Genomic DNA, 27,142 nt, shown 5'->3' with positions numbered 1-27,142 from the left:
TTTCTCCCTCCCTCCCTCCCTCCCTCCCTCCCTCCCTCCCTCCCTCCCTCCCTCCCTCCCTCCCTTTTTAATATCTGGAACTGAATTCCTTCTGTCTCATGAAAAATCCTGTTCAAGTCTTTGGTCCCTACTTTCTATAGAGATAATAAAACTCAAGGAAGAAAAGCCAATCAGGCATTGTAGCATAAAGGTTAATTAGGGGTAGACCCCTACCATTGCCTGAGCATTAAACACAGCCTTACACATGAGTTAGAGCTCTAGCACAGAACATATCCTCCATTACATTTTAGTTTAAATACATAGTATGCATTTATTGCAAGGACATATATAATGTTATTTCATTATTTTACCCAACACACTTATCTGGTGTTTGTACTGTTATACAATAAACTACAATACCATAAAACAAACTAAATGTATATATTAAGTTCAACAACAACAAAATCAACAAGTTGAACACTGCAGAAATGAAGTAAATGTAGCAGAAATGAAGTAAATGTAGTTCTGGTAATTTTCAGGTACTAGGTTAAGAAAACATAAGCAAAGGATATCCTCATATGCCTACGTGGAAATCCCTAATAACTTGCAGGAATCATAAGGAACAAGTGATGCTGCTTCTGATGAATCACTAATGAGACAATGTCATGGTATTACTAAAACAAAGATTGATTTATGTCAAAATGCAGAAAGAGACTTCCTGAAACACTGTCAAGATGTAAGCATTAGTGATATAAAACCATTCGGTATATATTTGCTATGCTCACTGACAGAATACCTCGGAGTCTCGAGATACTTTTGAATAAATTCTAATTTACTATGATCAAGTACACAGGGGAGAAGGTTTTAGTGGAAGGAAATGACAAGATTTACAAACTTTCCTTCAAGAAAGCTACTGTGCTTAGTGCAACAGAGCTGGTTAAGCCCAAAGCCCTAGGTTAGATCCAATAAGAAGGCCCAAATATGGGTACTTCAATTCCACTTAGAAGGGGGAACAAAATAATCACAGGAGGCAGAAGGAGGACTCTGGGTAGGAGAGAAAAGGTAGAGGGGTAGGATCAGGTGTTCAAGGGGACTGGAGAGAAGCCCAGAGGGCCAGGAGTATGAATGGAACTATGCACCAATATGGGGTGGGGTGGGGGACTTCTAGAAAGGCCCAGAGACCTGGGACGTGAGTGGCTCCCAGGGCTCAATGCTGATGACCTAAGCTGAAATGCCCAACAGTGGGGAGATGGAACCTGAGGAGACCACCTCTAATAGATAAACATGGTCTCCAGTTGAAGCATAGGGCCACCTACCCATCTTTAACATTTCTGACTCAGAAGTTTTCCTGTCTAAAGGAAAAGCAGGGACAAAAATGGAGCAGAGACTGAAGGAAAGGCCACCCAGTGACTGGCCCAACTTGGGATCCATTTCAAGACAGGAGTCATCCTTTGGGAGGCTCTCCCAGCAGCTGACTGAGACAGATGCAGATACAGCCAATCACTGGACTGAAGAGGTTAAGGACTGCTACAGAAGAGTTAGGGGAAAGACTGAAGGAGCTGAAGGGAATGGCCATCTCATAGGAAGAATAACAGTATCAACTCACCGGACCCATGGGAGTTCCTAGAGAATAAGCCACCAACCACAAAGCATACACGGGCTGGTCCATGGCCCCTGGCACATATGTAGCAGAGGACTGCCTTGTCTGGCCTCAAAGGGAGAGGATTCTCTTAATCCTATAGAAATTTGATGCCTCAGGGAAGGGGTATGCTGGCAGAGGTAAGGTAGGGGTGAATGGATGGGTGGAGGAGTACACTCTCAGAAACAAAGGGGAGAAGGGACTAGAAAGGGGGGCAATATTTGGAATTAAATAAATGAAATAATTAAAAAAGAAGCCTGTTTCAAAAAACCCCCACTCTTTAAATTTGAAACATGAATTGTTAAATTATTGTAAAGGATAGTCAGATCAGTAGTAATTAATAGAAAATGGAGATCTAGAAAGTAAATAATGATCAAAATTGCTTAATTTTGTTTATAGCATTTATTGTAATGTGTAGAACATAAATTCCTTTCCTATTCCTTTTTTATTGGATATTTTAATACTAGCAGTTCCTCAAAGAAATTTTGATAGTTTCCTAGAAGCTTCTCGGTGGTGGATATGTGGAAAGCCAGACATTTAGTCACTATTTCAAAGGTATTTCATTTTAATGTTCTAAATACTGGTATTCTTCACAAGTTTACTCCCACCCCCAAGATTTATTTATTATCAAAATTTTTTTTTCTTTTTTTTCTTTTTTTAGGAGCTGGGGACCGAACCCAGGGCCTTGCGCTTGCTAGGCAAGCACTCTACCACAATTATCAAAATTTTTAATGTAATTTTTTTTAACTTGTTCACTTTACATCCCACTCACTGCTCCCTCCTGGTCACCCCTTTCCACAATCCTTATCAAACCCTCACCCCTTCTCCTCTGAGTGGGTGGAGGGACCCTCTCCTCTGGGTATGCCCCCACCCTGATACTTCAAAGTCTCTGTGAGGCTAGGCCCTTCCTCTCCCACTGAGGCCAGACAAGGCAGCCTAGCTTGAAGAACATATCCCACGAATAGGCAACACAAGCTTACTTTTAAAATAATTCTACTCTATTATTTTAAAATAAAAAGCTAGCTGTCACTGACAAGAAAATACTTTGCTTTGTTACTGGCATATTTATATTAATACTATAGCTGATTGAATGTCAAAAGAAAATTCAGAACTTTCCCACTTAGTTAAATAATCATTTTTGTATTTTATTATCCCTAACCTGTCTAGAAGTCATTTATTCAGTAACATCATGTTTGTGGAGCATAGATGAAGTAGGACCAGCAGCAAAACTGGAAAAACCACTGTTGTGGCAAATAACAAGTAGCAATGATTTTCTTTCACTTCTTTTCTTTGTTCTCATATTTGCTCTTCCTCAGGAGAAAACACTAATCAGTAGCAAACATTTTTGGGTAAATTATGCAGTAATGCCTTCTGTGTCATTTATTTCTTGGCCTTATACTTGACAGGAACATTGGGTCTTTGAATGACTGGGAGTATAATGACACTCTACATATTTTCCTATATTGAAATTGTTCAAAAAATTAAGATTTGAGATTATTATAGATGCTAGCATTAAATTAACCAACATAACATTGTTACTAGGACATTTTCATAAAATTATAATGGAAACTATATAATGGCCTTCTAATTTCTCCTTCCTCTACTTCATGTTAAGGTTTTTTTTTTTGTTTGTTTGTTTTAAAGATAAAACATTTTCATGTAGATCAAGATGACCTAAAATTTGGTATGTAGACAAGGAAAATGCTGAATTATTTGTTTTGTTTTTCAAGACTGGTGTGTGTGTGTGTGTGTGTGTGTGTGTGTGTGTGTGTGTGTGTGTGAGTGTGTGTGTGTGTGTGTGTCTGTCTGTCTGTCTGTCTCTCTCTCTCTCTCCCTGGTTGTCCTGGAATTAGCTCTGTAGACAAGGCTGATCTGGAACCCAGAGATCCACATACTTATATCTCCTGAGTACTGGGATTAAAGAGTGTGCCACCACTGTCCACTAACATTGAATTTTTGATCATCCTGCCTATATATCTCAAAAGTGTTAGAATTACAGGCTAGTTTTTCCAGTCTGGTTTGATATAACATCTTTTTTAAAATTTTTTTTGGATATTTTATGTATTTACATTTCAGATGTTATCCCCTTTCTCTCCCCTCTCCCATACCTCCTGCCCTTCCCCCTGCTTCTATGAGGATGCTCCCATTTCCACCCACCCACTTCAAACTCAACGCCTTGGCATTACTCTGCATTGGGGAAATGAGCCTTCACAGGACTTTTCCTCCTATTGATGCTGGACAATACCATCCTTTACTACAAAGGTGGCTGGAGTCACGGGTCCCTCTATGTGTACTCATTGGTTGGTGGTTTAGACCCTGGAAGCTATGGTTGGTTGATAGTGTTTTTCCTAAGGTGTTGCAAACCCCTTCAGCTCCTTCATTCTTTTCTCTAACTCCTCCACTGGGGTCACTTTGTTAAGTCCAGTGGTTAGCTGCAAAGATCCTCATCTGTATCAGTAGGGCTCAGGAGACTCCTATATCTGGCTCCTGTCAGCAAGCACTTCTTGGGTGTTTGGGTTTGGTGGCTGCATACAGGATGGATACCCAGGTGGGGCAGTCTCTGGATGACCTTTCCTTCAGTCCCTACTCCACTCTTTGTCCCTGTATTTCTTCCTGTGAGTATTTTGTTCTCCCTTATAAGAAGGAATGAAGCATCCACATTTTGGTCTTTCTTCTTGAGCTTCATATGATCTGTGAATTTTTTCTTATGTTTTCCAAGCTTTTGGGCTATTATCCACTTTTTAGTGAGTGCATAACATGTGTGTTCTTTTGTGACTGGGTTACCTCACTCATTATATTTTCTACTTTCATTCATTTGACTATGAATTTCATGAAGTCACTGTTTTTGATAGCTGAGTAATATTCCATTGTGTAGATGTACCACATTTTCTGTATCCATTCCTCTGTTGAAGGGCATCTGGGTTCTTTCCAGCTTCTGGCTATTATTAATAAGGCTGCTATGAACATTGCAGAGCATGTGTCCTTGTTATATGTTGGAGCATCTTTTGGGTGTGTGCCCAGGAGAGGTATAGATGGGTCCTCAGGTAGTACTATGTCCAATTTTCTGAGAAACCTCTAGACTGGTTTCCAGAGTGGTTGTACTAGCTTGTAATCCCAACAATCATAGAGGAGTGTTCCTCTTTCTCCACATCCCACCAGCATTTACTCTCACCTGAGATCTTAGCCATTCTGACTGATGCCACATCTCTTAAAAAAAAATACTGTATTGGAGAAACCCAACCGCCTGGTCAGGTGGGCACTCCTGAGGCTGCAGAGCGGAAGAGACCACCAACACTGCTCACCCCTGCCCACATCCCTGGCCCAAGAGGAAACTGTATAAGGCCTCTGGGCTCCCGTGGGGGAGGACCCAGGAGCGGCAGGACCCCGCCGGACCCTGAAGGAAACAGACCGGATAAACAGTTCTCTGCACCCAAATCCCGTGGGAGGGAGAGGTAAACCTTCAGAGAGGCGGACAAGCCTGGGAAACCAGAAGAGACTGCTCCCTGCACACACATCTCGGACGCCAGAGGAAAAAGCCAAAGACCATCTGGAACCCTGGTGCACTGAAGCTCCCGGAAGGGGCGGCACAGGTCTTCCTGGTTGCTGCCGCTGCAGAGAGCCCGTGGGCAGCACCCCACGAGCGAACTTGAGCCTCGGGACCACAGGTAAGACCAACTTTTCTGCTGCAAGAAAGCTGCCTGGTGAACTCAAGACACAGGCCCACAGGAACAGCTGAAGACCTGTAGAGAGGAAAAACCACACGCCCGAAAGCAGAACACTCTGTCCCCATAACTGACTGAAAGAGAGGATAACAGGTCTACAGCACTCCTGACACACAGGCTTATAGGACAGTCTAGCCACTGTCAGAAACAGCAGAACAAAGTAACACTAGAGATAATCTGATGGCGAGAGGCAAGCGCAGGAACCCAAGCAACAGAAACCAAGACTACATGCCATCATCGGAGCCCAATTCTCCCACCAAAACAAACATGGAATATCCAAACACACCAGAAAAGCAAGATCTAGTTTCAAAATCATATTTGATCATGATGCTGGAGGACTTCAAGAAAGACATGAACACACTTAGGGAAGCACAGGAAAACATTAATAAACAAGTAAAAGCCTACAGAGAGGAATCGCAAAAATCCCTGAAAGAATTCCAGGAAAACACAATCAAACAGTTGAAGGAATTAAAAATGGAAATAGAAGCAATCAAGAAAGAACACATGGAAACAACCCTGGATATAGAAAACCAAAAGAAGAGACAAGGAGCTGTAGATACAAGCTTCACCAACAGAATACAAGAGATGGAAGAGAGAATCTCAGGAGCAGAAGATTCCATAGAAATCACTGACTCAACTGTCAAAGATAATGTAAAGCAGAAAAAGCTACTGGTCCAAAACATACAGGAAATCCAGGACTCAATGAGAAGATCAAACCTAAGGATAATAGGTATAGAAGAGAGTGAAGACTCCCAGCTCAAAGGACCAGTAAATATCTTCAACAAAATCATAGAAGAAAACTTCCCTAACCTAAAAAAAGAGATACCCATAGACATACAAGAAGCCTACAGAACTCCAAATAGATTGGACCAGAAAAGAAACACCTCCCGTCACATAATTGTCAAAACACCAAACGCACAAAATAAAGAAAGAATATTAAAAGCAGTAAGGGAAAAAGGTCAAGTAACATATAAAGGGAGACCTATCAGAATCACACCAGACTTCTCGCCAGAAACTATGAAGGCCAGAAGATCCTGGACTGATGTCATACAGACCCTAAGAGAACACAAATGCCAGCCCAGGTTACTGTATCCAGCAAAACTCTCAATTAACATTGATGGAGAAACCAAGATATTCCATGACAAAACCAAATTTACACAATATCTTTCTACAAATCCAGCACTACAAAGGATAATAAATGGTAAAGCCCAACATAAGGAGGCAAGCTATACCCTAGAAGAAGCAAGAAACTAATCGTCTTGGCAACAAAACAAAGAGAATGAAAGCACACAAACATAACCTCACATCCAAATATGAATATAACGGGAAGCAATAATCACTATTCCTTAATATCTCTCAATATCAATGGCCTCAACTCCCCAATAAAAAGACATAGATTAACAAACTGGATACGCAACGAGGACCCTGCATTCTGCTGCCTACAGGAAACACACCTCAGAGACAAAGACAGACACTACCTCAGAGTGAAAGGCTGGAAAACAACTTTCCAAGCAAATGGTCAGAAGAAGCAAGCTGGAGTAGCCATTCTAATATCAAATAAAATCAATTTCCAACTAAAAGTCATCAAAAAAGATAAGGAAGGACACTTCATATTCATCAAAGGAAAAATCAACCAAGATGAACTCTCAATCCTAAATATCTATGCCCCAAATACAAGGGCACCTACATACGTAAAAGAAACCTTACTAAAGCTCAAAACACACATTGCACCTCACACAATAATAGTGGGAGGTTTCAACACCCCACTCTCATCAATGGACAGATCATGGAAACAGAAATTAAACAGTGATGTAGACAGACTAAGAGAAGTCATGAGCCAAATGGACTTAACGGATATTTATAGAACATTCTATCCTAAAGCAAAAGGATATACCTTCTTCTCAGCTCCTCATGGTACTTTCTCCAAAATTGACCATATAATTGGTCAAAAAACGGGCCTCAACAGGTACAGAAAGATAGAAATAATCCCATGCGTGCTATCGGACCACCACGGCCTAAAACTGGTCTTCAATAACAATAAGGGAAGAATGCCCACATATACGTGGAAATTGAACAATGCTCTACTCAATGATAACCTGGTCAAGGAAGAAATAAAGAAAGAAATTAAAAACTTTTTAGAATTTAATGAAAATGAAGATACAACATACTCAAACTTATGGGACACAATGAAAGCTGTGCTAAGAGGAAAACTCATAGCGCTGAGTGCCTGCAGAAAGAAACAGGAAAGAGCATATGTCAGCAGCTTGACAGCACACCTAAAAGCTCTAGAACAAAAAGAAGCAAATACACCCAGGAGGAGTAGAAGGCAGGAAATAATCAAACTCAGAGCTGAAATCAACCAAGTAGAAACAAAAAGGACCATAGAAAGAATCAACAGAACCAAAAGTTGGTTCTTTGAGAAAATCAACAAGATAGATAAACCCTTAGCCAGACTAACGAGAGGACACAGAGAGTGTGTCCAAATTAACAAAATCAGAAATGAAAAGGGAGACATAACTACAGATTCGGAGGAAATTCAAAAAATCATCAGATCTTACTATAAAAACCTATATTCAACAAAATTTGAAAATCTTCAGGAAATGGACAATTTCCTAGACAGATACCAGGTATCGAAGTTAAATCAGGAACAGATAAACCAGTTAAACAACCCCATAACTCCTAAGGAAATAGAAGCAGTCATTAAAGGTCTCCCAACCAAAAAGAGCCCAGGTCCAGACGGGTTTAGTGCAGAATTCTATCAAACCTTCATAGAAGACCTCATACCAATATTATCCAAACTATTCCACAAAATTGAAACAGATGGAGCCCTACCAAATTCCTTCTATGAAGCCACAATTACTCTTATACCTAAACCACACAAAGACACAACAAAGAAAGAGAACTTCAGACCAATTTCCCTTATGAATATCGACGCAAAAATACTCAATAAAATTCTGGCAAACCGAATTCAAGAGCACATCAAAACAATCATCCATCATGATCAAGTAGGCTTCATCCCAGGCATGCAGGGATGGTTTAATATACGGAAAACCATCAACGTGATCCATTATATAAACAAACTGAAAGAACAGAACCACATGATCATTTCATTAGATGCTGAGAAAGCATTTGACAAAATTCAACACCCCTTCATGATAAAAGTCCTGGAAAGAATAGGAATTCAAGGCCCATACCTAAACATAGTAAAAGCCATATACAGCAAACCAGTTGCTAACATTAAACTAAATGGAGAGAAACTTGAAGCAATCCCACTAAAATCAGGGACTAGACAAGGCTGCCCACTCTCTCCCTACTTATTCAATATAGTTCTTGAAGTTCTAGCCAGAGCAATCAGACAACAAAAGGAGATCAAAGGGATACAGATCGGAAAAGAAGAAGTCAAAATATCACTATTTGCAGATGACATGATAGTATATTTAAGTGATCCCAAAAGTTCCACCAGAGAACTACTAAAGCTGATAAACAACTTCAGCAAAGTGGCTGGGTATAAAATTAACTCAAATAAATCAGTTGCCTTCCTCTATACAAAAGAGAAACAAGCCGAGAAAGAAATTAGGGAAACGACACCCTTCATAATAGACCCAAATAATATAAAGTACCTCGGTGTGACTTTAACCAAGCAAGTAAAAGATCTGTACAATAAGAACTTCAAGACACTGAGGAAAGAAATTGAAGAAGACCTCAGAAGATGGAAAGATCTCCCATGCTCATGGATTGGCAGGATTAATATAGTAAAAATGGCCATTTTACCAAAAGCAATCTACAGATTCAATGCAATCCCCATCAAAATACCAATCCAATTCTTCAAAGAGTTAGACAGAACAATTTGCAAATTCATCTGGAATAACAAAAAACCCAGGATAGCTAAAGCTATCCTCAACAATAAAAGGACTTCAGGGGGAATCACTATCCCTGAACTCAAGCAGTATTACAGAGCAATAGTGATAAAAACTGCATGGTATTGGTACAGAGACAGACAGATAGACCAATGGAACAGAATTGAAGACCCAGAAATGAACCCACACACCTATGGTCACTTGATTTTTGACAAAGGAGCCAAAACCATCCAATGGAAAAAAGATAGCATTTTCAGCAAATGGTGCTGGTTCAACTGGAGGGCAACATGTAGAAGAATGCAGATCGATCCATGCTTATCACCCTGTACAAAGCTTAAGTCCAAGTGGATCAAGGACCTCCACATCAAACCAGACACACTCAAACTAATAGAAGAAAAACTAGGGAAGCATCTGGAACACATGGGCACTGGAAAAAATTTCCTGAACAAAACACCAATGGCTTATGCTCTAAGATCAAGAATCGACAAATGGGATCTCATAAAACTGCAAAGCTTCTGTAAGGCAAAGGACACTGTGGTTAGGACAAAACGGCAACCAACAGATTGGGAAAAGATCTTTACCAATCCTACAACAGATAGAGGCCTTATATCCAAAATATACAAAGAACTCAAGAAGTTAGACCGCAGGGAAACAAATAACCCTATTAAAAAATGGGGTTCAGAGCTAAACAAAGAATTCACAGCTGAGGAATGCCGAATGGCTGAGAAACACCTAAAGAAATGTTCAACATCTTTAGTCATAAGGGAAATGCAAATCAAAACAACCCTGAGATTTCACCTCACACCAGTGCGATTGGCTAAGATCAAAAACTCAGGTGACAGCAGATGCTGGCGAGGATGTGGAGAAAGAGGAACACTCCTCCATTGTTGGTGGGATTGCAGACTGGTAAAACCATTCTGGAAATCAGTCTGGAGGTTCCTCAGAAAATTGGACATTGAACTGCCTGAGGATCCAGCCATACCTCTCTTGGGCATATACCCAAAAGATGCCTCAACATATAAAAGAGACACGTGCTCCACTATGTTCATCGCAGCCTTATTTATAATAGCCAGAAAATGGAAAGAACCCAGATGCCCTTCAACAGAGGAATGGATACAGAAAATGTGGTACATCTACACAATGGAATATTACTCAGCTATCAAAAACAACGAGTTTATGAAATTCGTAGGCAAATGGTTGGAACTGGAAAATATCATCCTGAGTGAGCTAACCCAATCACAGAAAGACATACATGGTATGCACTCATTGATAAGTGGCTATTAGCCCAAATGCTTGAATTACCCTAGATCCCTAGAACAAACGAAACTCAAGACGGATGATCAAAATGTGAATGCTTCACTCCTTCTTTAAATGAGGAAAAAGAATACCCTTGGCAGGGAAGGGAGAGGCAAAGATTAAAACAGAGACTGAACGAACACCCATTCAGAGCCTGCCCCACATGTGGCCCATACATATACAGCCACCCAATTAGACAAGATGGATGAAGCAAAGAAGTGCAGACCGACAGGAGCCGGATGTAGATCGCTCCTGAGAGACACAGCCAAAATACAGCAAATACAGAGGCGAATGCCAGCAGCAAACCACTGAACTGAGAATAGGTCCCCTATTGAAGGAATCAGAGAAAGAACTGGAAGAGCTTGAAGGGACTCGAGACCCCAAAAGTACAACAATGCCAAGCAACCAGAGCTTCCAGGGACTAAGCCACTACCTAAAGACTATACATGGACTGACCCTGGACTCTGACCCCATAGGTAGCAATGAATATCCTAGTAAGAGCACCAGTGGAAGGGGAAGCCCTGGGTCCTGCTAAGACTGAACCCCCAGTGAACTAGTCTATGGGGGGAGGGCGGCAATGGGGGGAGGGTTGGGAGGGGAACACCCATAAGGAAGGGGAGGGGGGAGGGGGATGTTTGCCCGGAAACCGGGAAAGGGAATAACACTCGAAATGTATATAAGAAATACTCAAGTTCCCATAAGGAAGGGGAGGGGGGAGGGGGATGTTTGCCCGGAAACCGGGAAAGGGAATAACACTCGAAATGTATATAAGAAATACTCAAGTTAATAAAAAAAAAAAAAAAAAAGAAATACTCAAGTTAATAAAAAAAAATACTGTATTAATGATAAAACTAAGGACAAGTGATAAGCTTCTAGACCATTTAATTTCAGAAAAACTGAATTTGCATAAAAACGAAGTTTGAATTAATAGTACAGAAAATATATATGAAAATTATATACAACACTCACGTACACTATAATATCTGTACATGTAGAATTCTGAAAAACGTAACAACCAATAAACATTTTAATTTTTATGTTCAGAGAACCAAATAAACAGCAGTCTCTTTCTGATAACTGTCATTCAGTTTCCTGCCAGCTAAATTTAGGGTTAAATTGAGTGACAACATCATTAAAAGGAACCCTCAAATGTGAATTAAAAATCAGTATAGCTGTTAAAGAAGACAATGAAAAACTGTTTAAAATCATTAGAATTAGGAAAATACATCCTGTGCTAAAAGCACGGGGAGACATTACTGCATACCGAGTAGGATAGTTAAAGTAAAAATAACTGACAAGATTAGTGAGGTTAGACACAAACCGTCAAACCTCTTGTCTGTTAAGGGTAGTGATGCATATAGTCAGCCACTGGAAACAGCTTAGCGGAGAATAAGAAAGTGAACAGCAGCAAAGGACCTAGCAGCTGCACTCACTGATCTTATTTTACAAAAATAAAAACTATGTTGATAAAAATCTGCACACAAATCTTCATGACTGTCTTAATTGTGAGAGTTAAAACTTGGAAATGGAACGTCTTTCACATGATAAATGGGTAAAACAAACCATGAAATGTCCAAACAGTGGAATATTAATCAGCAATAAAAATGAAGCAACTAATAGCTCACACAACCATTTTGGATTAATCTCAGAGACATCATGCTTAGTGAAACACATTATGTCCTAAAAAGATTCTGTACTGTACGGTTACTTTTTGGTCTGTAATATGGCTTGAGGTCAGGGACGTGACTCTAAGCAAGCAACTGAAGAATCTATATGACAAGAAATTCAAGTCTCTGAAGAAAGATATCGAAGAAGACCTCAGAAGATGGAAAGATCTCCCATGCTCATGGATTGGTAGGATTAACATAGTAAAAATGACCATCTTACCAAAAGAAATGTACAGATTCAATGTAATTCCCATTAAAATCCCAACTCAATTATCCACAGAGATAGAACAATTCTCAAATTAATCTGGAATAACAAAAAACCCAGGACAGTGAAAACTATTCTCACAATAAGAGAACTTCTGGGGGAATCACTATCCTTGACCTCAAGCTGTACTACAGAGCAATAGTGATAAAAACTGCATGGTATCGGTATATATAGGGACAGAGAGGTAGACCAATGTAATAGACCCAAAAATAAACCCACATACCTATGGCCACCTGAACTTTGATAAAGGAGCTAAAACCATCCAGTGAAAATGGAAATATTCAACAAATGTTGCTGGATCAAGTGGCGGTCAGCATGTAGAAGAATGCAAATTGATCCATGCTTATCTCCTATACAAAATTCAAGTCCAAGTGGATCAAGGACCTCCACATAATATAATAGAAGAGAAAGTGAGAACAAGCCTCGAACACATGGGCACAGAGGAAACTTTCCCAAACAGAACACCAATGGCTCAGGTTCTAAGATCAAGTATAGACAAATGAAATCTCATGAAATTGAAAAGCTTCTGTAAGGCAAATGACACTGTCAATAGAACAAAAATGCAACCTACATATTGAGAAAAGGTCTTTACCAACCCTGCACTTGACAGAAGGCTAATATCCAATATATATAGAGAACTCAAGAAGTTAAGACTCCAGAGAACCAAACAACCCTATTAAAATTGGGGTACAGAGCTAAACAAAGAATTCTCATGAGGAATATCAAATGGCTGAGAAGCACCTAAAGAAATGTTCAACATCCTTAGTCATCAGGGAAATACAATCAATGAGATTCCACCTGATAGCAGTTAGAATGGCTAAGATCAAAAACTCAGGTGACAGTAGATGCTGGCGAGGATGTGGAGAAAGAGGAACACTCCTCCACTGTTGGTGGGATTGCAGACTGCTACAACCATTCTGGAAACCAGTCTGGCGGTTCATCAGAAAATTGGACATAGTACTACCTGAGGACTCAGCTATACCTCTCCTGGGCATATACCCAAAAGATGCTCCAACATATAACAAGGACACATGTTCTACAATGTTCATAGGAGCCTTGTTTATAATATCCAGAAGCTGGAAAGAACCCAGATGTCCCTCAGCAGAGGAATGGATACAGAAAATATGGTACATTTACAGAATGGAGTATATTCAGCTATTAAAAACAATGACTTCATAAAATTCTTTTTTTTTTCTTTTTTCTTTTTTCTTTTTTTTTTTTTTCGGAGCTGGGGACTGAACCCAGGGCCTTGTGCTTGCTAGGCAAGCGCTCTACCACTGAGCTAAATCCCCAACCCCATAAAATTCTTAGACAAATGGATGGAACTAGAAAATACCATCTTGAGTGAAGTAACCCAATCACAAAAAACACACACATGGTATGCACTCACTGATTAGTGGGTATTAGGAAACAAGCTTGGATTACCCATGATACAACTTACGGACTTTTGAAGGTCAAAAAGAAGGAAGACCAAAGTGTGGATGTTTCAGTTCTACTTAGAAGGGGAAACAAAACAATCATAGGAGGTAGAGGGAGGGAGTGACCTGGGATGGAGATAGAAGGTAGAGGGAAAAAAGGGGGGAGGGGAGACTGGATCAGGGGTAGGAGGAGAAAGGGGAGAAGCACAGAGGGTTAGGAAACTGAATGGAGGTGTGTAGCAGTGGGGGATGGGGAGCTGGGGATAGCCACTACAAAGACCCAGATGCTGAGAAAGCACGAGGCTCCCAGGACACAATGGGGATGACATTAGCTGAAATACCCAAGAAAGGGAAGAGAACCTGTAGAGACCATATCCAGAGGTTAGGTAAGGCCCCTGGTTGACGGATGGGGCCACCTACTCATTTCAAAAATATTAACCCAGAATGGTTCCTGTCTAATGGAAATGCAGGGACAAAGTGTGGAGCAGAGTGAAGGAAAGACCATCCAGAGACTGCCCCACCTGGGGATCCATCCCATCTGCAGCCACCAAACCCACACACTATTGCTGATGCCAAAAAGAGAGTGCTGACAGGAGCCAGATATAGTTGTCTCCTTAGAGGCTATGCCAGAACCTGACCAATACAGAATGGATGCAGGCAGCCAAACTCTGGACTGAGTATGGGGACCCCAATTAAGGAACTAAGAGAAAAAAACTGAAGGAGCTGAAGGGATTTGCAACCGTATAGGAAGAACAACAATATCAACCAACTGGACACCCCAAAGCTCCAAGGGACTAAACCACCGATCAAAGAGTACACATGGAGGAACCATGGCTCCAGCTGCACATGTAGCAGAGGATGGATTTATCTGGCATCAGTGGGAGGGAAGGCCCTCGGTCCTGTGGAGACTTGATGCCCCAGTGTAGGGGAATGCCAGGGTGGGGAGGTGGGAGGGAGTAGGTGAGGTGATGGGATAGGGATTTGCAGAGGGAAAAACAGGAAGGGGGAATAACATTTGAAATATAAATGAATAAAATAACCAATGAAAAATAAAAAAGAAATGGCTAGGACAAACAAACATACAAATGTGATTTTTAAAAAACTAGCAATTCCAGAGCCAGAGAGATGGCTCAGTAGCTAAGAGCATTGGCTGCTCTTCTAGAGGTCCTGGGTTCAATTCCCAGAAACCACACTGTTGTTCACAACCATCTGAAATGTTATCTGATAGCCTCTCTTGGCATGCAAGTGTTCACAGATACAGCTCTGATGAACATAAAATAAATAATTAAAAACAAACAAACAAAAAAACCTAGTAATTTAGTGGAGTGGAACCATACTTAAAATTCTATAGGTCATTGAAAAGAGAGAGAAGTATGTAATGCAGGGACCATTTGCACAATGACCATATACTAAAAAGACAATCAGAAGTATGGAATACTCCAGTACAAAATTCCAGTCAATAAAAGGTTTACCTTTAATTACTATACAGTTAAGACCTCCCAAAGAATGAATTAGAAATCAGATTAGCGCACAATTAAACCTTGATATGCTGAGACATTACTTTCAAGCTGATAATTTTCAAGTATCCAAAAAAAAAAAAGAGGTGACAAAAAAAATCAATAAAAATTAAGTACAAATTCATTAATTTTATAATCTCTTGATACACTACTGTCAAAAGAAGGTTTGGTATATAATAATAAGAATATGGGACTAGGAGTACATATTATATCACTTTAGGTCTAATATTAAAGAATTCAAATACACCACTAGCTTCTCCACAAACACAGTATAAACCATATCTAAAGCATCTTCTTCCTTCCCACCTAATCAATTTGCTCAAAGTACTCAATGAGCAAGCTCTGCTCATGATCTTGAAACAAAGAAACATAGATAGATACTACTTCATTTCTAGTGTAATTTCTAGTTTGTGTATTAGTTTTAAAAGTTTACAGAAAAAGAACAAAAGGCAAAGAATGAGAAAAAGTAACTATATAAATAATTTGATATATGTTTATAAAGGATATAGACTAATATCCAAGTGCAAAATATTCAAGTGCTATACTATAGTAGCCACTAAAATGCCAAAATAAAAGGTTAGAAAATATTATTTACGTTCTTGGGGCTTTTGAAATAGTTATTTACTAAGGATCTCAGCTTTCTGCTAGATAGAAGAGCTTAGATACAAATCCCAATAAAATAAAAAGTCAAATGAGCATCAACACTAGACACAAGTATTAGTTTAACCAAGCACACACATTTAGGGCTGGGCGCTGGGATGCAAAGAGTGATCCTCACAACTTAACCAGCAGGAGAAGCTAACACTAGGAACCACAACAAACAAGGCAAGCAAGCAAAACCCAACTTTCTAGAGATGCAACCATCTACCTTAAGCCTGTTTTTATTATAGTTTCAATTTATTATTATCTTTAGTAATAAGTGATTAAGCCCATGACCCAGTATATGCTAAGAACATGCTATGCCAGGGATTTGAAACAAAAATACACAAAGTAATCTTGCAATAATGTAAAATCGGGAAGAAGGAATGGAAACTTGAAAGTAAGCTTTGTTGGTAAGGGCAAACAGGCTGTCACAGCATTTAAGTACAGCCATAAACAGGCTGAGTGAGTAGAAACTAGATCACAGACGACCTTAAAAATAGATGAAGATACATCCTGTCGATTCCTAGGTCTCAGTGACATTCCACTGTAATTAATAGTAACCCTTTCTATCTTCAGAAGAATTGTCCCTTGGGCAACATAGTGATCATTTAACTATTAGCAGGAAAATCTGAAAGCTATCTAAAAGTGCTAGGAAACACACAAAAAGTCATTTGGTAGAAGAGTAACATCATTATATGTTTTGTTCTTTTTTAAAATCACTATTAACAAAGGTAATTAGTCTTACTTGTTGACTAGCTATTAAAAAACACATACTTTTATTTTATGTATCTGAGTATTTGTCCACATGTACACCATGAATGGAAACCACAGGCATGCTGAGTGGGTGACACTGGAAAGTAGAAATAATAATCAGGTTCTGTGGAACTGATGCTACAGATGTCACTGTGAGGACACTGGGAACAGAACTCAGATCCTCTGCAAGAGGAAACAGTGCTGTAAACTGCTGCAGTCACCTTCACAGCCTTCATTATGGTTGCATATGCTTGGCCCAGGGAGTGGCCCTATTAGAAGGTGTGGCCTTGTTGGAAGACGTGTGTCATTAAGGGTGGACTTGGAGACCCTCCTCCTAGCTGTCGGAGGATGCTCAATCTGCTGCTGGCTTCTTTCAGTTGAAGATGTAAAACTCAGCTCCTTCTGCACCAGGCCTGCCTGGATGCTGCCATGATCCTGTCATGATGATAATGGACTGAACCTCTGAACCTGTAAGCCAGCCCCAATTAAATGTGGTTCTTTATAAAACTTGCATTGATCATGGTGTCTGTTTACAGCAATAAAACACTAAGACAGCCTTGTTCATTAGATTATTTTTATTTATTTATTTTTTCCTGAACCTGCGCTTGTGATCTACTCAACAAGGGTTCTGAGAATCAAACTCTGGCTCTCTGAAATAGCAGCAAGTGCTCTTAATTATCAAGCCATCTCTGCAGCCCCCAAATGTTGACTCCTAAGTTCTAGTTTAGGTCCTTTGCCATACTGCCAAAACCTAACTTTTAGGATCAATTCCTTCTTTCTATGGAGCCAAGTGTCCCTATTGGGCACTTACTGTTATATGCTGGTTAGCTTTTATGTCGATGTGATGCACGCTAGAGTCAGTGTTGAAGAAGGAAATTCAGTTGAGAAAATGTTCCCATGATACTGGCCTGTGGTTCTTTCTTTTAAACTTTTTTAAATTGAATATCTTATGTATTTACATTTCAAATGTTATTTCCCTTTCCTGGTTCCCCCTCTCCTATACCCCATCACCCCTTCTCCTGCTTCTGTGAGGATGCTCCCATTCCTACCCATCCACTCCCACCCACCCACTTCCATCTCCTCACCCTGGTATTCTACTACACTGGGGCATCGAGCCTTCACAGGACCAAGGGCTTCTCCTCCTACTGATGCCCTACAAGGCCGCCCTCTGCTACATAATAGGAAGGAGCCATGGGTCACTCCATGTGTACTCTTTGGTCGGTGGTTTAGTCCCTTGGAGCTCTGGGGTGTCTGGTTGGTTGATATTGTTGTTCTTCCTATGACCCCTTCAGCTCCTTCAGTCCTTTCTCTAACTCCTCCATTGGGGTTCCTGTGCTCAGTTCAATGCTTATCTACAAGCATCCTCATCTGTATCAGTAAGGTTCTGGCAGAGCCTCTCAGGAGACATCCATATCTGGCTCCTGTCAGCAAGCACTTCTTTGCATCAGCAATAGTGCCTGGGTTTGGTGGATGCATATGGGATGGATCCCTAGCTGGGACAGTCTCTGGATGGCCTTTTCTTTAGTCCCTGCTCCACTCTATGTCCCATTTTTTTTTTTAAAATGAGCACACTGTAGCTGTCTTCAGACACACCAGAAGAGGGCATCAGATCCCATTACAGATGGTTATGAGACACAATGTGGTTGCTGGGAATTGAACTCAGGACCTCTGGAAGAGCAGTCAGTGCTCTTAGACACTGAGCCATCTCTCTAGTCCCCTTGCTCATTAGATTTTTAATGATCCAGGTTTTATTTACTCAAAGTCTTGAGACTTTATGGAAACTGGGCAAGTAATCTATCCCCATGCCATATTCTTAGGCCTTGGCTCTTTTGTTTGTTCCAGAGATATGGTTTCATGTAGCTGAGGCTTTGATTCTTCTGTTTCTCTCTACTCCCCAAGTGCTTGAATACCGGCATATAGTACCATATCAGACTGTTAGCTTTTTAAATGAATGGATGCCACTTTAAAAAAGTAGTAGCAATATAAAAGCCAACAAAATAAACCATTGATTAGACTCCTCGTTTAAGGCCCACTAAAATGGTATTAATAAATGCATTTACCTTAGGCATTTTGCCTATAGTTTACAAGTTGGTCAACCAGTCTACTATAATTCATTTATGTTATGCCCATGTTCTGAAAAAGTAGTCATTTTTCTTTTTAAATCACAAACACATAAGATGACATACATAATTTTGCTGTTTGGAAGATTTCTTTTTGGAGCTGGGGGCTGAACCCAGGGCCTTGCGCTAAGCGCTCTACCACTGAGCTAAATCCCCAACCCTGTTTGGAAGATTTTTATAACTGGTGTTACACTACATGTCATATGAGAGATGTATATATATCATTATAGTCATGTTCCAAATATTGAGGAAAAAAAGGTAATTTATTGGCTTTTATTATCATGAATCTGATTTCATGTTTATGGATACTTTGCTTGTGTGTATGTCTATGTCCACTAAGGCCAGAAGAGAGTGTCTGACCTCTTGGAACTAGAGTTATAAATGGTTGTGACTTGTCATGTGCCTATTGAGAACTGAGCCAGGGTCCTCTGGAAGAGCAGCAAGTGTTCCTAACCATTCGCCTATTCTCTAGCCTCTGATGACACTTATTTTAAACTTTAATTTTAATTTTTGGCAGTCATTATGTAACTTGGAGCTTGGGCTAATAGTCTGACTATAAGACTAATGATTTTATCAAACTGTCCTATGGCATTTGGTCCTGAGTTTTTCAATATTCCAGATTTCATTTCCCCCCCTTTTGTTTTTTTAAAAGGCAGGGGGTTTCCTTATGCAGCCAGTCTGGTAGCGGCATTTTTTTTTTTTTTTAAAAAATCAGGAATTGAGTCATGTGTGTGATAGGCAAGTTCTTTCTCTACAACTGAGCTATATATTCCTACCCTCAATTCTCTTTGTATTCTTCATCTTGAGACAGGGTCTCACCATTACCCAGGCTTACCATGAATGTAGCCAAAGGTAGTCCTTAATTTGTAATCCTCTTGTCTCAGTAACCTTAGGAGCTGGTATTTTAGGCCTGTGACACTAGACAGGCTTCTGAGAAATCTTAGTTAACCCTAACTCCCAGTTTGTGGCAGGCCCACGACTCATATTTCTTTTATACTGTAGCTGGTTTGATTTTGAAGTTTATAATGTGAGTGTTTATATATAATTTTATCTTGACACAGGCACCTAGCTATGTTGCTTAGGTTGTCTCCAACTTGGTTCAAGTGATCCTCCGGTCTTAGGTTTCTAAGCAGCTGAGAATATAGGATTACATCGTCATGTTTGATCTAATAATTGTTGTATAAGCTGTGCAGAAGTATGATTACGGTTCTTTTGTTTTGCATATTGATATTCAATTGTGTTTTAGCACAATTAGACAAAAGCTTATCCTTAGACTTAGAAGGAACTGCTTTTTTTGTTATAAAATCAATGAATTAAGTGGGCATCATGATACTTGCCCAGACTTGCAGCAACTGGTAGGCTACAGAAGGAAAATTTCCATGAATTTGAGGCTACGCTAGAAATAGACTAAATATGTTTCGAGAACAAAACAAAACAAAGCACCAAACTTACAAACACAAAAATCAAACAAACTACTACCTAAAAGTTTTTGGTATGGCAGGTGTGAGGGACAATCAGAAATATGTATCTGAAATAAGTTCTAAGTCCATACGAGTGCAGTCTTCTTAGAAAGCATGATTCTTAACAACATATACAATAAGCCAAATCTATCCAAAAATAATAACCTGACTTAAGTTAAACTCACCCCCTATATTATGTTCAGTCTGAATAATGTGGTGATTTCCAGTTCATGATGACGGGTTAAGTACCAGCATCTAATCTCTCCCCACAGTTCCTATTGAAACAGCCCAAAAGATATTTGGGAAAAAAAGATCAATACAAAAAGAAATTTTATATAGAGCAAACATCAGAGGGCATTGGGTGAGGGAAAAGAAGGCATGGGAAAAGAGTGGAAGCATAGCCTGGGCTACCATATGCTAATAGCATATTAATAGCAAAAATGAACAGCAAATGAAAGTAATTTAAAAGCTTGGTTTTAGTATGTGTGCCCTATCTATGTGGCCTTAGGTACATTACTTCATATGTTTCAGTTTTAATAGTAGTAAAAAATAAATATATAAATTGTATGTATCTCATCTTTAACAAATAAACAGATGTAAATGCTTAAAGTCATACTCAGTTTATTGTAAGTATAATTTCTTTTCATGGTTTTTATTTTTTCTTCTTCTATTTTTTGGTGATAGGCTCTCATTTAGTAGTCCTGGTTGGTCTAGAATTTACTTTGTAGATCAGGCTAGCCTTAAACTCAGAGATCTGCCTACCTCTGCCTCTCAAGTTGTAAGTTAGAAGGATACTTGGAGAGGTCCCACATTAGTAACATATAATTTCTTTTGTTTTGTTTTAGATAGTACTGTAGCCCAAGCCATCTAGAACTCATTATGTAGACTGGGCTAGATGAGAATTTAGAGTGAGTACTATGATTAAAGGTATGTTGACCACAGTTGGCTTCAATGGTTTTTTTTTCTTTTAAATTTTGCTTGATAGTAAATACTACTATAAATGGTCTTTATTGATTTTCAAATTTTAGGGTCTTCTTGGGGGTATGAAAACGATAACATCAATGCAGAGTTTTAATATATTTTATATTTCTCATATGCAAATCAAGATATTATCACACTTATGTATTCATTTTGCGTATGTGTGTGGGTGTGCACATGCCATGGCATACATGTGGAGGTTGTCATAGGGCAGCCTGCAGAGTCAGTTCTCTCCCTTCTCTAGAAGAATCTAGGAATCAAACTTAGGTTGTCAGGCTTGCCCCTTCAGCCATCTCACTGGCTTTTTTAAGTCAGCACCAGTAAGAAACAGGCACAAATTTAAAAAAACAAAAACAAAAAAAGATAGGGATAACTTTAAATATTTTTTTGCTTTTACTTTATAAAAAAGTCTATGAGGACATAACATCTGGTTTCTTTACAGTAAATATTAGCTGTTTTATAGAACTAATATATTTTAAAATATTTCTTATAGGTTAAGACTTCATTCGCAAAGGTGGCTTAAGTATATTCTGCTTACTAGAAGTGCTCAAAAATTATTAAAAGCACATAGAAGCTTGTTTGAAAAGAGCAGAGGAGGGGCTGGGGGATGGCTCAGTGGTTAAGAGCACTGACTGCTCTTCCAGAGGTTCTGAGCTCAATTCCCAGCAACCACATGGTGGCTCACAACCATCTGTAATGGGATCTGATGCCCACTTCTGGTGTGTCTGAAGACAGAGACAGTGTACTCATATAAATAAAATAAATACAAATTCTTAAAAAAAAAAAAAGAGCACAGGAGCTTACAAATCTGCAAAAGTACAAGAAACAAAACAAGTACCAATAGTAATGAGATATAACATAATGCTATATGAATACTAAAATAAAAATAGTTTGAAATTAAAAAAGATGAGTACATGAATTAAGGGACAGTTCTTCCTTATATATTAGAGTATGAAAAAAACACAAAATGAGAATTAAACAGTGATGATTTTACAAACTGTTTTATGATCATGAAAGCAGATTCAAAAAAGATTAGATAAATGATACAAAATAATGTCAAATTTTGACAAGAAACAGCATTATTTATATACTTTAAAAGAACCCGTTGAAAGTCTATGAATTAAAAAGGACATTCTACCTCAACCAAGTGATCTAATATCACTAATAGTGAACAAGTTGAGATTATGTTTCTTTTTGTTCTTCTGTTTCTGTTAGCATATGTAATAACACTACAAGACACTTTGTTCATACTCAGTACCAATGTGCGTCTTAGGATAATACACCGAGGATAGAATATCACCTCAGATTCATTCCTACAAGAATGTGTAATCCAAATAGAAATACACTACAACCAGATAAAATGAATTGAGAATAGTTTATGAGACAACTAGCTGGTATTTTTCAGAATATTAGTGTCATGAAACACAACGGCTTCTAATTTAAAGTGACAAGAAAGTTAGACCATTTAAATACTACGCTATTCTGGATTGGGAGTCATTGATGTAAATGATGTTTATATTACCATTACAGATATAGGCTTATTTATGTAAATATATAATGTAAAGTGCAAAAGTGAAAGACTAGACATGAAGGGTAATTAAAGAAGCATGTTTTAGTATAAAGACATCTTCATACTATGACTTAAAAATAATTAGAGTACAAAAAAATTAGAACACGAAAATTTTAAATCTTTGGTCATCCATTTATGCTAAAACTGTGACATCTAAAATATTTCTGGTATTAGAAAGACAAAGTACTACCAGAGAATCCTCTACTCTCAAACCCCAAATTCTGCTACTACTGAAATATAAGACTAAAGAGACATTTAGTCAAATTGTCCATTATGGAAAACAGTCAAGGATATGGTAAATATAGTCCTCACAAACAGCTAGAGAACTAATCTTTAGACACATCCAAAGTACTGAGCATAACTGAGGGCTTAACATTAGCAAAACTTTGGTAGTACTTGGACATCTTGCTCAGAGAAAGGAATTTCAGTGGAGATCTCTAGACTCTAGAGAAAAGCAAAAGCTGGAATCTGAAAAGGGGAAACTTAAATAATCATATAAAAATTAGTTGAATACTGATTTTATTCAAGTCTATATATCTTAGAAGGTGTTTGTAAACGCTTTAAACATGCACAAGAATACAATCTAGTAGTTGTGCCATCAAACTTCATCCATCTGGTTAAAGACTCGGGATATGAGTCTTAAGAGAAGTCAAGGCACATACAACATAAATAAGCTCTTATTAAAAAAGGTAACAGAAGGAAAAAGATATTGTGGATGAAAAATAAATGTTGACAGGTGTATAATCCCATTAAGCAGATATGTGTTACTTTTATTCTTTCCTTGAAGAAAAAGGGAAAACAGCAAAAGAATATCTTAATCACTTCTATAAGAAATAGCTTGAAAATATGAGTGAGTTATATTTAAGTCACTGAAAAGTGAGAGGAAGACAGAATAGAAAACTGAAGTATATTAATAAACAAAGTAAACAATGTGGTTAAATCTTTAGTTACTTGCTACAATAAAGTAAAGTAAACACATTAACTTTATTTTGTAGTGGAAGAAAAATCTGAGGTCAGCTTCAGTAAGTGGGAGAAGAAAATAGCTTCAAACTTCATGTTGCTGTCAATCCATAAAGAAATGTTCAAATGAGATACATTTCCCCAGATGTTATATTCTGTTCACAAATGAAAATAAAGTACCTCGTTAGGTACACTGTGTTTATTAAGAGTCAGATCAAGAAAGTAAGAAATTTTTTATTTTCACTTTTTGAAATTTTAGGAATCAAATCCAAGGGGGTGCACATAGTAGGCAAGTGGTCTGCCACTAAGTTACAAACCTAAACCACGTTAGAGAATTGAAATCATTAAGTATATGACTAATAAATACTGCATTTTAAAAGCTTTTGGTTGTGGTTTATTCTTGATTTTATACATTAAAAACATCTGATGGAGTCTTTAACGCACGGACTAACTAGTACCCCTGTACCCTTCATAGTTGTTCAAAAAACAGATGCCATACCTGTATTTTGTGACTTTTAATGTAAAATTATCAATTTGTTCTATCTCTTGAAATTTTAATCACCTTAAGAGTAATAAGGTATCATCTAAGCGTCCCTCTCAAACGGGAATGAATCAGATAATCCCTAAGCATTACCAGTAAATATAAGGTTATGTTTCATGATTACCTGTAATAAACAAAGTAAGTCTTCTATTTCTCATATAGAATTAAAAAATTCTTGTCCTTTTCTTTCCAACTTGAGTGCAAACACAAGAAGTTCTAATACCTAAGATAGGTATTTTAACAATGGTTTTACTACAAAATTAAGCCATGTTGAATGAAGGTCTGGCACCACCATTTACAACAATGCATACAACAGGTATGGTCAGATATGTATTATAGAAATTAATAGTTTTCCAGCAATGTTTACCTTAACATTAATTTTTAAAGATGTACTGTAAAAGAATTAGTTTATCTTTTCTTAAGGCATATGAATACAAGACATACCTCATAGTTATAATCACAAGGATAATAACTGTCAAAGGAGAGAACTATGTTACACAGTTATCAGCTAATTTCTGCTTTAGGTTTTGGAATTCTATGATTCCTGAGTACCTTAGATTCCTAAATCTCAGAATGAATATTAAAAATTCCCTACCTGTTCTGGCATAGCTCCATGTTCAATTCCAGTCTTCAATAGTCTGTAGCAATTACCAAACAGATCCCATTTAGTGAGATCATGAGCACTAAAATAAACAAAAGTTTACATTTTAATTTAGAATAAAAGATAATCTAAATTTGAGCTCAATTTTAGTAAGGATAACAACAAAGAAACATTTTATTTTCTTGAAGAACTGAAAAAAGACCCATAAAAGAAACATTCAAATGTGAAAGAGAAACAAAGAATGAAACGAGCTGATGCTAAAGAGCACATTACATAAATCATTGGTTGCACATTTAATGTCAGGTTTCCACTAATATGGTTAATCTAAATTCATAAGGCATACAAATATAAGTTACTATATCTAAAAGTATTCCTTTAACAATTTAAAATATATAATTACATGTGTGTATTTGAAAGAGAACTCTGCTGTCATGAAATGGACAGAATTATAGTATTAGAGAATAGAAAATACGGGAAAACTCAAACTCCACTGAGTGGCCATTTATACAGCCTTCAGTCTCCTGAAGGAGATTCTTTTTTTTTTTAATTTTTTAATTTTATTTTATTTTATTTTTTTATTAACTTGAGTATTTCTTATATACATTTCGAGTGTTATTCCCTTTCCCGGTTTCCGGGCAAACATCCCCCTCCCCCCTCCCCTTCCTTACGGGTGTTCCCCTCCCAACCCTCCCCCCATTGCCGCCCTCCCCCCAACAGTCTAGTTCACTGGGGGTTCAGTCTTAGCAGGACCCAGGGCTTCCCCTTCCACTGGTGCTCTTACTAGGATATTCATTGCTACCTATGAGGTCAGAGTCCAGGGTCAGTCCATGTATAGTCTTTAGGTAGTGGCTTAGTCCCTGGAAGCTCTGGTTGCTTGGCATTGTTGTACATATGGGGTCTCGAGCCCCTTCAAGCTCTTCCAGTTCTTTCTCTGATTCCTTCAACGGGGGTCCTATTCTCAGTTCAGTGATTTGCTGCTGGCATTCGCCTCTGTATTTGCTGTATTCTGGCTGTGTCTCTCAGGAGCTATCTACATCCGGCTCCTGTTGGTCTGCACTTCTTTGCTTCATCCATCTTGTCTAATTGGGTGGCTGTATATGTGTGGGCCACATGTGGGGCAGGCTCTGAATGGGTGTTACTGAAGGAGATTCTTGTTAGCACTCACTACGTGGTGTAGAATGTAGTACATCCCCCTGCCTTGATGCTACCATCCTTTGAAGGAAGAAATCTGAACTACACTGTGAACTCAGTTCTTTTGACTATGGCTGTCAATTTTTATCATAAATGACAAGGTATGGTTTAAAATAAGCATAGTTTGACAAGTGGTTCCAGTAAGTTTAATTATATGAAAAGAGTTAGATTTTTCTATTTTCGCCTTCCTTCCTTCTTCCTTTCCTTCCTTCCTCTCTCTTATCCATAGAGACAAGATCTCACTACTCATCTCTGTAGACGAGGTGGCCTCAATCTCTTGAGCTGAGCCATTCTTTCCCCTTAAAGGCAGGTGGAAACCGTTGTGGTAACTACCACACTCAACTAAAACCCTACATTTTAGAAACTCTTTTATAATGTAATTTGTTAAGAGCTACAAACAAACTTACTTTTGACAACACAATTCTGTTTCTCTTCCTTTATGGAGAAGATAACACTCACTACAGGGATATGAGGACTATAGTTTGAAAGCACATTCTACCTGAACCTTTTGTTTCCTTAATCAACTTTTCTGTTCACACCGAAAAAAAATAATGATCTACCAGCCAGAGGAGTAACTTGGATGACTTCTCAAAAATGTTTTCTCAATCTTCCCAACAATTTTAATTTTACTTATTAGCAAGACTGTTAATATCATCAATTAAAAATTAATTATAAACTCTAGATTATTAAATAAGTCCATTTATTGTGTTAAATAATATGGATTGATTAACATGCATATAAGTATACTTGGTATTTAAATATTAGCTTATAGTAAATTAATAATAAATCTCATCCCACCATTAGTTAAACATAATATTCAAAGAAAAATGGAATGAACAAAATTTGTTATATTCTAATATTCAAAATACATAACTTTTGTAAAAACTCAAATACCACAGCTCCCTGCTCCCAAATACCGTGGGAGAAAGAGCTCATCGCCCAGACGTGTGGGCACTCCTGAGAGTG

General features: G+C 38.4%; 1 protein-coding gene and 1 long non-coding RNA gene across 7 annotated transcripts in view; both read right to left on the bottom strand.

The window, feature by feature from the left end:
- Positions 1-27,142, bottom strand: part of Stag1 (STAG1 cohesin complex component) — a 383,606-nt gene that overhangs the window by 56,155 nt on the left and 300,309 nt on the right. For all 6 annotated transcript variants that reach the window (XM_087562318.1, XM_087562317.1, NM_001433817.1 and 3 more), the window contains one exon: positions 24,980-25,067. In XM_087562318.1, coding sequence (XP_087418444.1) covers positions 24,980-25,067 — 88 coding nt within the window. The remainder of the gene's footprint in view (positions 1-24,979; positions 25,068-27,142) is intronic.
- LOC148004316 (uncharacterized) lies at positions 3,328-13,714 on the bottom strand. The gene is made up of 2 exons (XR_015627992.1): positions 11,329-13,714; positions 3,328-4,839 (listed from the first exon to the last, which is right to left on the bottom strand). It is a non-coding gene; the product is annotated as an uncharacterized LOC148004316 (long non-coding RNA).

Source organism: Rattus norvegicus, chromosome 8 (genome assembly GCF_021556685.1).
Source record: "Rattus norvegicus strain SHRSP/BbbUtx chromosome 8, alternate assembly SHRSP_T2T, whole genome shotgun sequence".
Taxonomy (NCBI): Eukaryota; Metazoa; Chordata; class Mammalia; order Rodentia; family Muridae; genus Rattus; species Rattus norvegicus.
Note: the sequence above shows the minus strand (reverse complement) of the source record. Positions and strands in the feature narration are given on the sequence as shown.